Source organism: Aspergillus saccharolyticus (genome assembly GCF_003184585.1).
Source record: "Aspergillus saccharolyticus JOP 1030-1 unplaced genomic scaffold BP01scaffold_5, whole genome shotgun sequence".
Classification (NCBI taxonomy): Eukaryota; Fungi; Ascomycota; class Eurotiomycetes; order Eurotiales; family Aspergillaceae; genus Aspergillus; species Aspergillus saccharolyticus.
Genome location: NW_020290615.1, coordinates 263857 through 277031, shown reverse-complemented (window position 1 = coordinate 277031; position 13175 = coordinate 263857). Strand labels below are relative to the sequence as shown.

General features: G+C 50.0%; 4 protein-coding genes across 4 annotated transcripts; 1 reads left to right on the top strand and 3 right to left on the bottom strand.

Annotated features, from left to right (window-relative positions):
* Positions 1 to 1021: 1021 nt before the first annotated feature.
* BP01DRAFT_389353 (uncharacterized protein) lies at positions 1022 to 2208 on the bottom strand. The gene is made up of 2 exons (XM_025577911.1): positions 1699 to 2208; positions 1022 to 1629 (listed from the first exon to the last, which is right to left on the bottom strand). Exons 1-2 carry the CDS (start codon positions 1985 to 1987, stop codon positions 1346 to 1348), a joined length of 573 nt encoding a protein of 190 aa, XP_025434027.1. The 5' UTR covers positions 1988 to 2208; the 3' UTR covers positions 1022 to 1345.
* Positions 2209 to 4086: 1878 nt separating this feature from the next.
* Positions 4087 to 5656, top strand: BP01DRAFT_389351 (uncharacterized protein; the record flags this gene model as incomplete). The annotated part of the gene is made up of 2 exons (XM_025577910.1): positions 4087 to 4667; positions 5383 to 5656. 2 exons carry the CDS (start codon positions 4087 to 4089, stop codon positions 5654 to 5656), a joined length of 855 nt encoding a protein of 284 aa, XP_025434026.1.
* Positions 5657 to 7757: 2101 nt separating this feature from the next.
* Positions 7758 to 9223, bottom strand: BP01DRAFT_379959 (S-adenosyl-L-methionine-dependent methyltransferase; the record flags this gene model as incomplete). The annotated part of the gene is made up of 4 exons (XM_025577187.1): positions 7758 to 8074; positions 8179 to 8678; positions 8755 to 8812; positions 8926 to 9223. The coding sequence occupies 4 exons, from the start codon at positions 9221 to 9223 to the stop codon at positions 7758 to 7760; spliced, it is 1173 nt and encodes a 390-aa protein (XP_025434025.1).
* A 2514-nt stretch (positions 9224 to 11737) lies between these two features.
* Positions 11738 to 12944, bottom strand: BP01DRAFT_353925 (uncharacterized protein). Its single transcript, XM_025574300.1, has 4 exons — positions 12573 to 12944; positions 12363 to 12485; positions 12173 to 12298; positions 11738 to 12080 (listed from the first exon to the last, which is right to left on the bottom strand). Exons 1-4 carry the CDS (start codon positions 12747 to 12749, stop codon positions 11880 to 11882), a joined length of 627 nt encoding a protein of 208 aa, XP_025434024.1. The 5' UTR covers positions 12750 to 12944; the 3' UTR covers positions 11738 to 11879.
* Positions 12945 to 13175: the final 231 nt, after the last annotated feature.

The window sequence follows — 13175 nt, the reverse complement described above, 5'->3', positions numbered from 1 at the left end:
AGCTCTACCTGATCTTGTCGGCTCCGAAAGCTTGTATCAACCTACATTTCCCTAAATTAGAGCCGACGATAGTCAAAATCTAAATGGCTCTGCAAGATGACGAGTGGGAGGTATATCGGGTTGCCGTGCCGGTGTTCGAGAGCCAAGTACCGTACCTTACCGGGCCGATGGTACCTTTTGGTAGTGCCAAGTGACTCTTATTCCAACTCTTAGCTTCGGTCAGGGACTTTGGGTCCACTGTGGCGCGGCGGCTTTCAAACTCGTCCGCCCAATCGCCCCGTATGCAAAGAGTCATGAAAATTGTGAATCAGAAAAACTAGTGAGAGGAGGCTGACGAGACTACACGATCCAGCGGAAAGAGGATGCGCTTGCAAACACATAGGAGAGAGTGTGAACATTGTCGACGCATAACAAGGACCACTTCTTCGGCGAGATGTCTTTGCTGTATGAGATAGCAGTCGGACCAAGTGTAGCCAACAGCAAGCTGAATTTGCAGAGGGTTTGAAAAAAAGAACAAAAAGACATACAACAGAAGGGATTCGCTGGTGGTCACCCACCCAACTACTAACCTCCCGGCGTGTGGCTTGAGTACGGCTGAGCGGACGGGAAGCCCTATTTTCCACACCCTGTGGTCGTATGTGCTCAACAGCTGTTAGCTTTGACATATATCCAACGTCAGTATGTGGTTCCAGTAAGCAATACTGTTTATTTTTTGCTGTCTCCGTAACATTTATATACACTTGTCAGGAAGAATACCTTTCTCTCAATGTGAATATGATTTTATGGAATCATGCTCTCCTCAAGCATTGGTAGCTTAGGTAACGGGAAAGCCGGTTAGTCCCGGCCATACATAATAGAGCACCCGGCTTATATACTTTCGAGCAATCCTGTACGGAATGACATTGAGTCCGTTCTTCCGCGTACCTGTCTGTAATAGGTTGGGCATGATTTCAATCATTCACTTGAGTCCAGAGCTATAAGATTAAATACAAGTCGCGTCTTCGCATCATCTATGAAAATTCCGGACCTTTGGTCGGGAGCGAAGCATGTTCGAAATATGTTCCCATCTGCCATGCGTCTTTCTCAATTCCCTTCATTTCCTAGACTTGAAGTACATATGGTAGCCCAGTTTTACAGGAATCGTCCTAGAAATGTTCCATCAGAACAGACTCGCATGCGTACCGAGTGCGACCATGCTATCGATTGGAAGAATAGGCCAGTACGGTGGCCTCCGTGCATGTGTACATATGCATGGCCAGGGCTCGCAGGAGGCTGTGGGTGGGTTTCCATACTGGACTATGACAAGAAGATCTCCACAAGTTCAGTTTCACCCACGTAGGTCAAACTAAAAGAACAAAATTCGAGGCCGGCGGCTAGCTGCATTGGTATGAACGGCCTGAGCCACAGGCGTGGTGCCGGTAGCCGACGGAGTGGCAGCAGAGGAAGAGGCAACCGAGGAAGAGACTATCCCTGCTGACGTCGAGACTGCCACCGGAGAGCCAGTGGTAGAGGCAGAAATCGAAGTCATTCCCGTCGAGGCTGTGACCGCTGTAGTGGCGCTCGACTCTAAACTGGGATTCGAGTAATCCTCCTCCAACTCCCAGACCGAGTAAGTTCCGTCGCCTCCACCTAGAAACAACAAAGTATCGTGTCAGCCATCCGTGACATAAATCAAGTCAGTCGCGCAGGTAAACGTACAAGTGTCAGTGGGATAGCCCGGACATGGTGTATTGCACGTGCCGCCCATACTGCCAAAGCTGGGGGGCTGGCTGCCACACCAACAACTTTCGTCTTGTAAAGCCATGAAGTAACCGTTTTCCTTCTCACACAGGCTCTGACACATGCCCCGGGTTTGATATGGGGATGAGCCTAGTTTCGTCATGTCACCTGAGCTTTTCATGCAGGCATACGAGCCCCATTGCAGAGCTTGACCCGAGACAAGCAAGAGTGCTAAAGCGCACAGCGATTTCGAGGATACAGCAATCATGATGAAGATCGGTTGACGTTTGGTATTCCCAGGGTATTGAGGACAATGTAAAGGATGGTAAACCAGGAAAGATGAGAAGAATTTAGGGGCAAGTCCCCCAAGAACAGACAAACATCAGAAGACCCTGTGAGTCTTGAGTGTGATTCATCTTAGTGGGGACTATGGGGGCCGCAATTTCGACGAGCCAATTGAACGAACACCTGAACCCTGCCCCAGATAAAGTGTGCCCCTTTTTTGAGACTGATAGGTACCATTGTTTGAGTATGGAAGGAGATTGTCTCCGCAGCTCGAAATCAGGTTAGGACGACTGTCCAGAATAAGAATTGTGGAGGGCGCTATTCCCAGTGGGGACTCATCGTGTCGGTAATACCCGAAGCTCGTGCCTGAGGCAGCCGAGAGCGATCCTCAGTTATGTATCGCAAAGTCCTCGGAAGCGATCCTAAGCCTTCTCTCCTATCTCGATGATTGCTTAATCTCTCGCTGTCATGTAAGCATATGTTCGGCGACTTTGATAATGATGGCGTAGACCCGTTGAACGACCCTCCCCCTCCCCCTCCTCCTCCTCCCCCGTCCCGGCCTCCCATCGACGAAGACACCAACGTGGAAAGCGGGACCCCAAGGCATCGTCACACCTTGGGACCCCCCGTATGATCCCGCGAAGGACCCTGATCTCGACCTCGGCCACATCGGCTGGAACGAAAGCGGCGGCGGCACCGGGCTGCAGCGACAAACGCGTAAACGAGACCGCATGCGCCATCACGGCGGGATCCTGGCCTCTACACCTGGGCAGGTCAATTCTCATGCTCTTCTCCCTAGGTATCACTTCATGATCAAACCACACCACCCCCCTACTACACTAACACCACCCACCATCACTAGCGTTCACGTCACCCCCTCCCACTCCCTTCCTCTCAACAATGAAGCCCTCCCCCTCCCCTCCTCCTGGAACCAAGAATGCCTTTTCCGCCTCGACACGACGACTGACTTGACATCGGAGTATTTGCGGGGACTACTCCGCATTCTCAGAGGGAATGAATGTGCTTGATTGATGGGGTTGTGCCAAGGATGACGAAGTCCTCTGCAAGGTAGTAGAAGTCTGATTCCCTTTTGGGGAAGGGAACCCCCATCAAGGACAGACTGTCTGCCACATCCATGCATCTTAGCACAAAATGGGCAACCCAATCTGGCTGTGCAACTCATCCAAAGAGAAAGTTGGGAAGAAGAGGGTAGTGGAAACCAAACCCAATCTAAGCGAGACTACAGCTAAGAGGATGTCAAACTTTGTCCCCTGAAATCCGATGGTTTAAGCACCGATTGTCCCTACACCCCGCAAAAGAGAGAAAGAGGCATTGTCAGTTCTAACTTCCGATAGACAGAAGAAAATCCCACCACATACTGTTTTCTAGAGCCCACATGTCCGGCATTTGCAGCGCTAGCACCCATATTGCCCTCGTTGGATGTGGTACTGTCGGGCGCCAGGTTGCTCTTCTCTACGCTCAGCATGACCACCGAGTGATTTTGTATGACACCAACGAGGATGCTGCTCATGATACTATGCACTGGATATTACACAAAGCTCAATCGACACCCCGGCCAGTCCGAGCAACTGAGCATTGCCACTGACCTGTCAGACGCAGTGGAGAATGCGTGGATGGTGATCGAGTGTATCGCCGAGAACATCGAAGCGAAGACTCGGCTACTGCAAAGATTGAATTACCTCTGCGTACCGAGCACGTTCATCACGACAAACTCATCCTCAATCCGAAGCAGTGTGCTTGTCAAGGATATTGCCACCGCGCACCAACGTCGCATCCTGAATGCACACTACTTCCCCCCCGCTCAGGGACCTTTCGTTGAACTCATGTCGTGTGGCAACACGAGCTCGATGTTATGGAGATGTTGACTCGGGAACTGCGCCAGATGGGACGACAGCCGCTCTTATGCCGGGCGGACTCCATCGGGTTTATTCTCAACCGAATCTGGGCAGCGATCAAACGCGAGGTCATGATGGTCCTCGCTGAAGGCTGCGCGGAAGATCCGAGGAGATTGATACTATGTTCAAGTCTGCAACGCAGGCGAAGTGGGGTCCCTGCGAGCTCATGGATCGCGTCGGTCAGCGGACCGTGTCCGAGATCGAAGAGATCTATCTCAAGGAGAGAACATACCTTCCTACGTACGCACTAGATTTTTCCCGGCGGAACTACGTCGAGTCAGCCCACGCCAGACTGGTAGCCCCGCGCGAAGGCAACAGGAAGGCCGACCGGGGTCGACTTCGCAATCGGTTGTTGGGCACCTGGGCACTCCAGGAGTGCACTTCGCGTCCCGGGTCAACACATAGCCTCCAGCAAGAACATCATCCTTTCGGTCAAGAGGTCTCGGGCCTCTTGATCTACAGCGAAGCGGGCTATGTATCCGTCCAGTTCCCGTTACCCGACGGGCTCAACTTGGAAGCAAGAGACGAGTCGAGTCCTGCCGCGGAGGAGCATACCCAGGCGGCAAAGCGCTATCTTGCGTACTTCGGTCCATTCTATATTGACGAGGATAGTGAAGAGCCAGTGGTTCACCATAAGTTCACAAACTGTACTTTCTCCAATGCGGTCGGGCAACTTGGGAGACGCTTCGTGCACTTCGAGACGGTTGATGATTGTGACTTAGTGAAACTCATCCGGATAGATCCGTGGTCAGTCCCAAGGGGGAGGAAGTCATTCCTGAGTTGACCTGGAAGCGCCTGCCACGCCGGGAAATGAAGCAAAAGTGATGGTTGTGTAGCCTAAGATATCTATTTACATGTACGTAGCTAGTTCGATTGACGACATGCGCACTAGAGTTTAGTCTGTGAGACCACCAAGAATATTCCGAACCAGGTTACATACATAATAGTAGCATGCTTTCTGTCAGAGATTCTAAGTGCCACATGATGCGCATACGCCTATGTAACAAATGAAAAAGGAACTCTACAGAGCTTGCTGCATCGTGACGAATTTCCAATCGAGGCTATATGCAGCCAAGCCAAGTGGGGATAGGAGTACCGAAAGGGTAGAGTGACTGACATGATTCAGATCAGCGATCATTGTATCATAGAATTACGGGATGCTTATAAGCATCATATGACTGCATGTCAGTGCTGCTGCGTAATCATGGAAACTATATATTGAGAGGCACATCGCGACTTCTGGATGGGCATCAATCTTACCACACTCAACGTCATTTCCCGACTGCCCAGTATTAATTCAACATGGTCCTGAACATAGCTTCGATGTCAGCACCCGAGAACATCGCTCAGGATTTCGAAAAGAATGTCTATTGGGTTTTTTCATTTCATAGGCCACCAGAGGCTCACGGAGGTAAGATCTGAGACTCGTCTGACGCCCGGAAAATGCCTTTCTAAATAGTAGTCCCCATCTTGAGCTGTGGGATATCACCGCCGACCATTGCGATCTCCGACTCGAGTCCATTGCCGAGCATCCCCACCAATCCGTGACCTATCGATTCGTGGTACGAAAGGAAATGTGCGGCCCTCAGGGGTTTCTTCATGGAGGGTGCACTGCCACATTGGTCGATAACTTCACAAACGTACTTATCGCAGCCGCAGCCGCCGCACCGGGTCGATTCTCGGACACGGGCGTCAGTCGCAAGATGCGTGTGACCTTCTTGCACATCTCCCAGTAGACGCGGAAGTGCGAGCGGTCTGCCGTGTGGTTAATCTGGGGCAGCGTCTGGTGCTGACAAGGGTTGGGTTCTATGACATCGGCACGGAGAGGCTGTGTGCGAATGGGGAGCATGAGAAGGTTAATACGGACCGCGAACAAGTGGCAAATCTGTAGGGTTACTTCCTGCTGAATGGAATGGAGTCGATGTTACGATTAATGAGATCATTCTACATGAAGTAGCTCCTGCTATCTGCAAATACCTGAAAAGAGGATTGCATTTCACGTCATCAATGGCCATGAGGCTCGCTACCCTGTTAGGTTGCATGCAGGCAGTGGTTGACTTTATCTGTCGCGTTTTACGCCAGTAGCGTCGGAGTTCGATTTTCATCAGCGTAGATGGTCCGAATGTTATCGCCATAGAGTTACCTAGTTTAAACACCTGCCAGTGCTTCAGAGCAGTGCTCCAGAGGCCATACTTGAGTAGCGTTTCATGGAACCTCGCTCTCTCGATGTAGTCAGTATTAGGGCTGTCTAATCTGGTAACTTAGGGGTATACTTCGAGCAAAAGAGTAAGCGGAGTAGGCAAAAAAAAGAACTCTCAAAACATGGGACACAGGAGAATTATATGTGTTGTTATGTAAGTGCTAGCTAATGCCGTTGTGTCGCTTGCACCCAAGGCTTGACGCGGGCGATAATGAGCCGTATGAGCTGCAACGTCGCTGGAATCCAAGCAGCTTTGATAGCTATACTGAGTTCCGCAACTCTATACCTAGTCCTGTTAAGAAAGTTTTTTGTCCAATGGGAATAACTGACTTAATCAGCTGCGCATACACAAGCGGAGCAATTGGTGCGATCGCATAAGTGAGGTCAATTGTACCCAACCTGGGTATCGTGAGCCACTCTCGGACTGCACCGGTGATGACGGTTCTGCTCAAGCCATAAGATAGGTCATGAACGGTGCGGAAAAGGTCATAACAGCAGAAGTTCAGGCTAGAGTCTCTAATGCAGGCATCGTAGGCAGTACCGAGATACCAGGCTTTTACTGAATATACAAGAGCGATAGACTGCAAAGATAGCAGAAAATGTTGGAATTATTCATGTTCTTAGTCATATAAAGTCCATATTTAGCGGGTGCAAGAATGGTATAATAGCTTATACTGTGGCTGTCCGCAGCCGTTTCTAACAGACCTAAATATAATCTAGTTCTTAAGATAAGGCAGTAGAATACGAAGTTTCTAGAAGGGTAACTTTTTATTACTCTCAATATCCATCTCTTGAACATGGAAACTCTATTCCGCAGGTATTTGAAGTAGGCAATTCTGAGGGAGAGGAAATAGTCGGGAATTTAGTAGCACAGGAATAGTACCGCTGAATCGGATTTGTACAGTAAAATGGAGATGGAGGGCGGAATAGCTTCGCAGCACATGTTATGTGTCGCAGAGGCTCCATAAATCCACTATCAGCAGCTGTCTTATTAGTTACTACAGGTCGGATGGCACACTATATTCTTAATGGCAAGGAGAAGGATTTCCACTAGCAGCGACAGGAGCTCCATGGGTCACGGGTCTACCATGTTGGTTCCTTCCCCGACGATAAATGTTTCCGTCCATTCGCTTTTCCGAGCCAAACCCCCAACGCAGTTTTCCACACGATCGCTGTTTTGTTTCTCAGAATGAGCGCCGACATCTATCATTCTCCTGAGCTCGTGGTGGACCCTTTGCCGGCCGTCTCTGTTCCGACTTCCAACCAAGCGTCGTGGAAGCCTCCGCGAGCGCACCATGATCACTCCATAAGCTACGAAAACACCATTCTAATAAAGAACCTGGACGTGTAACCCCTCAGTCCCTTTCACATGTAGAGAAGATCCTTGCCGTCAGGCCAAGCGAGATTTACCCGTGAGGTTCGCATCAGCCTCCTCGGGGGATTACAGCAACACTTTAGGATGTGACAAAGACAATTATGCAGAAAAGGCAACAAGGATTCTGCAGCAAGCAATAAATCTTGGAGGCTAAAGTCTCACGTCGAGAAAATATGGCCCTCCTTGAAGAAATGCCGGGTAGCCCTTGACGTGATTTTCCGAGGCGAGTTAGTATCTCGTAGTACAAACATACGTATCTACTCTACTTTGTAACAAAAATGATCCCCTCACCCGCCGATCCAGCAGGCGATTGATAACAGCGCACTTCAGTCAACCCCACCTCCGGCAATAGCTTTCTCCACTGCCCCTCTGTGCGTTCTCTCGCCCCTACCTGAAGCATCATCATCGCGCTAATACAAGCCGTGGCGAAATCACAGCCCTTATCAGGGTCAATCGACTCATTGATGACCAGTCTCGAGTAGCCAGGTTTCATGGCTGCGCTGATGTTTGAGAGGATAGTGCGGGCCTGCGGATCGGCCCAATCGTGCAGGATCCAGTGGAGATAGTACGTTCTTGCTCCTTTTCTGCCCGTCAAGGGTGTTAGAGACGATTTATGCCTGTATACGAAGTGGGGTTGAAGGAAGAGGGGGATATCAATAAAAAATAATGGGGATATATTGTACCTTTAACAGGTTGGGCAGTGAAGAAATCATATGCCATGAGTTTGGTCTTGTCTGGGATATCGGAAACAGCGTCAATTGTATGCGGGAGGTCTTGGAGAATCCGCTGGCCGGGTGCATGAGGGAACCTGCGGTTGAATGCATGCAGGTAATGGCCCTGTCCGCCGCCAATGTCGACGATTAAGACGGGCTCTGCCTGCTCCCCCTCCGTTTCACCATCGCTGGATGATGATCCCTGTGCGTTGTGTTCTTGGAACCCGTCTAGAATCAGACCCTCTACATCAAACCAGTCCACCCAACTTGGCGATGCTTGCTGCTTTACCGTCATCCAGGCCTGAAAGTCTGTTGCTAATAACGGGTTCTCTGCTAACCAGGCGAAGTAGTCGAGCGACGTGCCCTTGGCAAGCTGGAAGGGGGTCTCTGTTGGGGAAGAGAAGAATGCGTGCTTGTTCTGCCGGAAATACTCTGGGGCGCAAGTTGTAGTATAATTCCCAATATCGAAGCTGTGATGCAGGTCCCGTTAGACTGTCTCTGAACTTGGAGAAGAACAGGTGTAACTGGGGCAGGAGAACGGCGTACCATGCCCGTGTCATCGCGCTGAATGACGGTTTGCCATAATTGCGGTCAAAGGAGAGGGCTTGAAGGATTGCACACTAGTTTCTAAATTATACCCTGTCGACGCTAGCACTCGCAGGATTTGGTCTATCATATTTTAGCTTTAGCAACACTGAGAGGATACAAACAACGTACCAACCAGAAGAAAACTTGCCCCTGTCTTCTCGGCAATAGTGTCAGTAGTCACTCCCTCGCCCTGGCCATCGCAGATAGCTTGAAACACGTCAAGGTCAACTCCCACGCGTATAGCCATGAGGAGAACCGGGCTTAAAACTACATCCTGGATAGCAGTCTCTGGTGGGGGAGTTATTGCGTGTATAAGGTCTCTTGCGGCTTTTAAAGCTTTGATTCGCGATTCTGGGTTGAGCAATTCGGGGTCTGATTGCACCCTTTGTGTTAGGGCTGCGATTTCGTCTTCGAAAGACTGAGACATTGTTGTGGTAGAGGCGTCAGCGCGTCGATCCGGAGGAACAAAAAGAATCGGTTATATCGGGTAAAGCCAGTCCTCAATAGACCCTGGGCAGTAACTACCTAGCTTTCGAACCTAAGGCGGAGAGGATTCGGGATTGAATTGCAACAAGCGAACTCCCTCCGGTAGTAATATGAAATCTAACCAGTAAATCCTTTTAGAGGACGTGGGGGCGAAAAAGAAGTCCCACTCATCCCCTTTAGTTTGATCTCCATGAAACGTGACCAACGATCTTGTCCGGCGAGTACTCGGACCAATCAATCGTCCGGTACCGGCGTCTTTTTCGCGGCCTTCCTCCAATGCTGGCCAGTACAGTATATCTGGGACAAGACTATCGTCGGCGGATCGTGTTTCGACCAACAGGCATTCTATCGATATGTATCGCTGCCCAACATCCTCACCGGCTGTGTCATTTTGATTATGCCGATGCCGCTTGTTTGGAAGTTGCAGACGAGCTTGACGCACAAGTGGGCGCTCACGGGGGTTTTTTCTCTCGGTGGATTGCAGGTTCCGTCAAATGCCCCTGGTTTGCACCTTGCAGGACTGTCTAGCCGGGGAGGGAGGGGAACATGCAGAGCATTCGTGATCGATGGCTGGGGTAAAGGCTGACCAGATTCTTCTTCTTTTATTGAATCTAGGGGCCTAGTAACCAGTATTCTGCGCATGGTAAACTTCCTTCAGGCGAGTGCATTGATCGATTGAACCTGTACGCCTGCCTGCTTCCCCCCCACCACTCCAGGCCCCAATATATCTAGACCTGGCTGGGGTTCCATTAACAGAAGACCACTGCAGGGGCCTCAGTCAACCTCGGCATCTGGACCGTCCTCGAAGGAGGAATCATCATTGTCGCAGCCTGTCTCCCCTCCATATGGCCGTCAATTGTGCGATTCTTCCCGACAAGCTGCGGAGCAAGAATCGCGGTACGTCCGGGGCTGGTGCTCGGGGGAGAGCATCTGCGGGGAAAAGCCACCTTAGCCCGAGACTGAGGGTCACTCGGGGCAGCAGCAAGTTTTCTAGGCTTGCGGAGGAGGGAGCGAGTAGAGGAAGGGGAAATAGGATGGATGGGGCAAGTGACGACGGAGAAGAGTCTATGCACAGTCAAGCAAGAGTGATACGCGATAACATCTCGCTGAGAAGCTTGACTATAAATCAAAGGGAGGGAGGGATCTTACCTGACAGGTTAAAAGGAGGCATACTTGCACCTTTTACTAATTCTAATTTTCACTACTCAAGGCTGACATTGTCAATCACTAATTGTTCCTCACACTCTTTTCCTCTATTATTGCAGCCTACACAGTCATATCTGCCCTGCATTTGTGTTTGCCTCTATCGAATATTTCTTTCCAACCACATCCTTAACCTGGCTTGCCTTCATGTCACAATGGGAAAAATGAATCAGGTCGCGGACCAACGGGAGAGCTCTTGCCGGCCGGATAAGAAGCCAACTTCTGCGTTCGCTGCGTTTTGGTTAGAGGAATCCAGTTCTCGACAGCATTCGACACGACAATCATGCTGCCTCAACTATTACTACAGGGCATATTTACCTCTTGTCAACCCCTCGACTGCGCCCTCGAAACCACTGCCATTATTGCTACGATTGACTCCGGTGCAGCCCGGCAATGATGAACCTCGTTACAGGAGAACTGATGGATATCATGGGTGACCCCACACGTATTGCCACAGATCTAGATGGGTTCATGGCTGCCGTCAACACGAACTCGTTTATATTCACTCACGCCTTTTCGCCTTGGCCCCCCGTGAAATAGTGTGTAAATAAATGCCTTCTCGTGAGGGCCAGATTTATGTCTATTTACCCTAAGGTGTTTTTGCTGATTTCTCAGTCAAACATTAAAAAGGACAAAAGAAACGAATGATGTGATTAAATAATCTAACTAATATTAAAACTTTTGTTGAGTTAGTTATTTACCTAATTTACTTGCTCACTTTATTACTTATTTCTCTATTTAGTTTACTTCACTTCTATCTATGTTCTGAATGATGTTTTCTAGATTGTCTATACGTACTCCTTATCTTAGTATTCCTTATCTGAAAAGTAGTAACTAAGAAAAGACTTATATTCTACTCAGCTGTGTTTGATATATACTAGCTGGAGTACAGCTGGGCGGATGAGAAGCCCTATTTCCAGTGGCACCCTGTGATCGTATCTATTCATCGTTACCGCTAGTCAATCTATAATACACTTTCGGTCAGGCAGCAGCTAGATAAGGGATGGCTATGTATGTCTATCAAATCCCATGTCCCAACGCCTTTCCCTCCCGCCGAAATTGCAATGTCTTATGTCTTATTTTGGGTCAACTGACGGGACATTCGGAACAGAATACTCTTTGTCCCTGCAGCGGCATGTGACCTTGAGCTTGCCCTAACAGTACTTGCCCCGGACCTTGTACATCGCGCAGATCCACCACTACACATCCTCTTGACGAAGAAAGTAGAAATTAAAAAGTCCTATGATACATATCCAAATATAATGAAGCAAAAAAGGACTATACAGTGAAGGTCCAACCAAGATCATCGGACTCAAAGTGAAGCATGGGCCCTACAACCCTGCCCCACAACCTCCGACCCGCTATACGCTGTCCCCAAGCAATTCAGACTCAGCTCAGACAGACCGGCGGACCCCACGGCGCAAACCAAGCGCACCTTCCCTGCGCAAAACAATAGAGCTCTGAGCTGCCGCACTAGAATCAAACGCCCAGATCGCCTGGAAGCAATGGGTATCCACCTGCGCCTTCTGGTTGTTGGCCTGGGTGTTGTACGAGCTGTTTGCGGGGAAGAGGCCAATGATGTTGTAGAAGTAAGCCTGAGATGCACAACCCCATACATTCAGATCAGCCGTCTTATCACCGGTAGCACTACCTGCATCGAAGCAAGGGGGTGAGAAAAGAAACATACGTCAACCGCACTTTCCAGCGTGCGAACCTCCCCCGGGACTTCAGTCTTTGTAGTCGCGTCGAGGGATTTCAAGCGGGCGGCGGTGGACGAGAAGGCATCCATGAGTTCGAGGAGGGATTGGACGAACTAGATCAGAGTCATCCACAAAATTCCTCATGCTGGGTGGAGGTTCAGAGACGGGGTGTAATACGTTGGAGTAACCCTCGTAAACGGACTGCTGCTCAGCCTGATCGGTGATGACGGGGGTATTGGTCATGAAGTTGACATTCTGGAGGACCTCAATGACGATGGTGTCCATTTCGGCGTAGACATCCTGCGGGAGATGATCAGACCATGGGAAAAGGGAGGGGCGAGCCAACGGCCCCATCCGGGGGCACGGCCGGGGACGGCAGCCACTTACCCGAATGGGCGAAGCGTCCGCGGTGGAATTAATTTCCAAGACCAGATCCTTGGCTGCGAATCCTTCCTGCGCGAGTTCGTTCAGCGAATTGGCGATTTGGCTGGCGGTTAGGGCAGCGAGGGCCCAGTGCGCATACACGCAGAGAGCTACGATGGTGGCGAAGAATTGGTGGTTCATTGTGTGGGGGTGGGGGGTAAATGAGTGACTCTTCCTCGGGGGATGAGTGGAAAGAGTGGACTGAGAGCGACGGAACGAGATTTAAACGAATGACGGGTTGTGTTGTTCTGAAAAGAGTGGCAGAACAACAACAGCAGCAGCAGCAGTAGCAGCAGCGACAGCGAAACGAGCAACGGAAAGAGAATTAGAGTGAGTTGGAAGGAATGAGGTCAATTGAAAGGGGGGGAGAGCTCGTATTGTTTATATTGTAATTATAGAGACGGGGTAACCATTGATCCGCTCTCCCCTGAAGAATGCAGGGCCACTAGTCCCAAGTGGGAATAACCTCAATGCACGGACGGACTCAAATTGTCCGACAGCGGAATGTGGGAAAATATCTTCTCTTCTTTCACTCAACTCACAATTATATAGATTAATTCAGAACTG

Bases quoted from the DNA above. Each gene is read 5' to 3' on its own strand.
- BP01DRAFT_389353 (XM_025577911.1), bottom strand. From the start codon at position 1,987: ATGATTGCTGTATCCTCGAAATCGCTGTGCGCTTTAGCACTCTTGCTT. The intron at 1,630-1,698 runs GTACGTTTACCT...TGTTGTTTCTAG, and splicing joins GGGCTATCCCACTGACACTT to GTGGAGGCGACGGAACTTAC.
- BP01DRAFT_353925 (XM_025574300.1), bottom strand. From the start codon at position 12,749: ATGAACCACCAATTCTTCGCCACCATCGTAGCTCTCTGCGTGTATGCG. The intron at 12,486-12,572 runs GTAAGTGGCTGC...CATCTCCCGCAG, and splicing joins CGGACGCTTCGCCCATTCGG to GATGTCTACGCCGAAATGGA. The intron at 12,299-12,362 runs GTATTACACCCC...ACTCTGATCTAG, and splicing joins TTTACGAGGGTTACTCCAAC to TTCGTCCAATCCCTCCTCGA.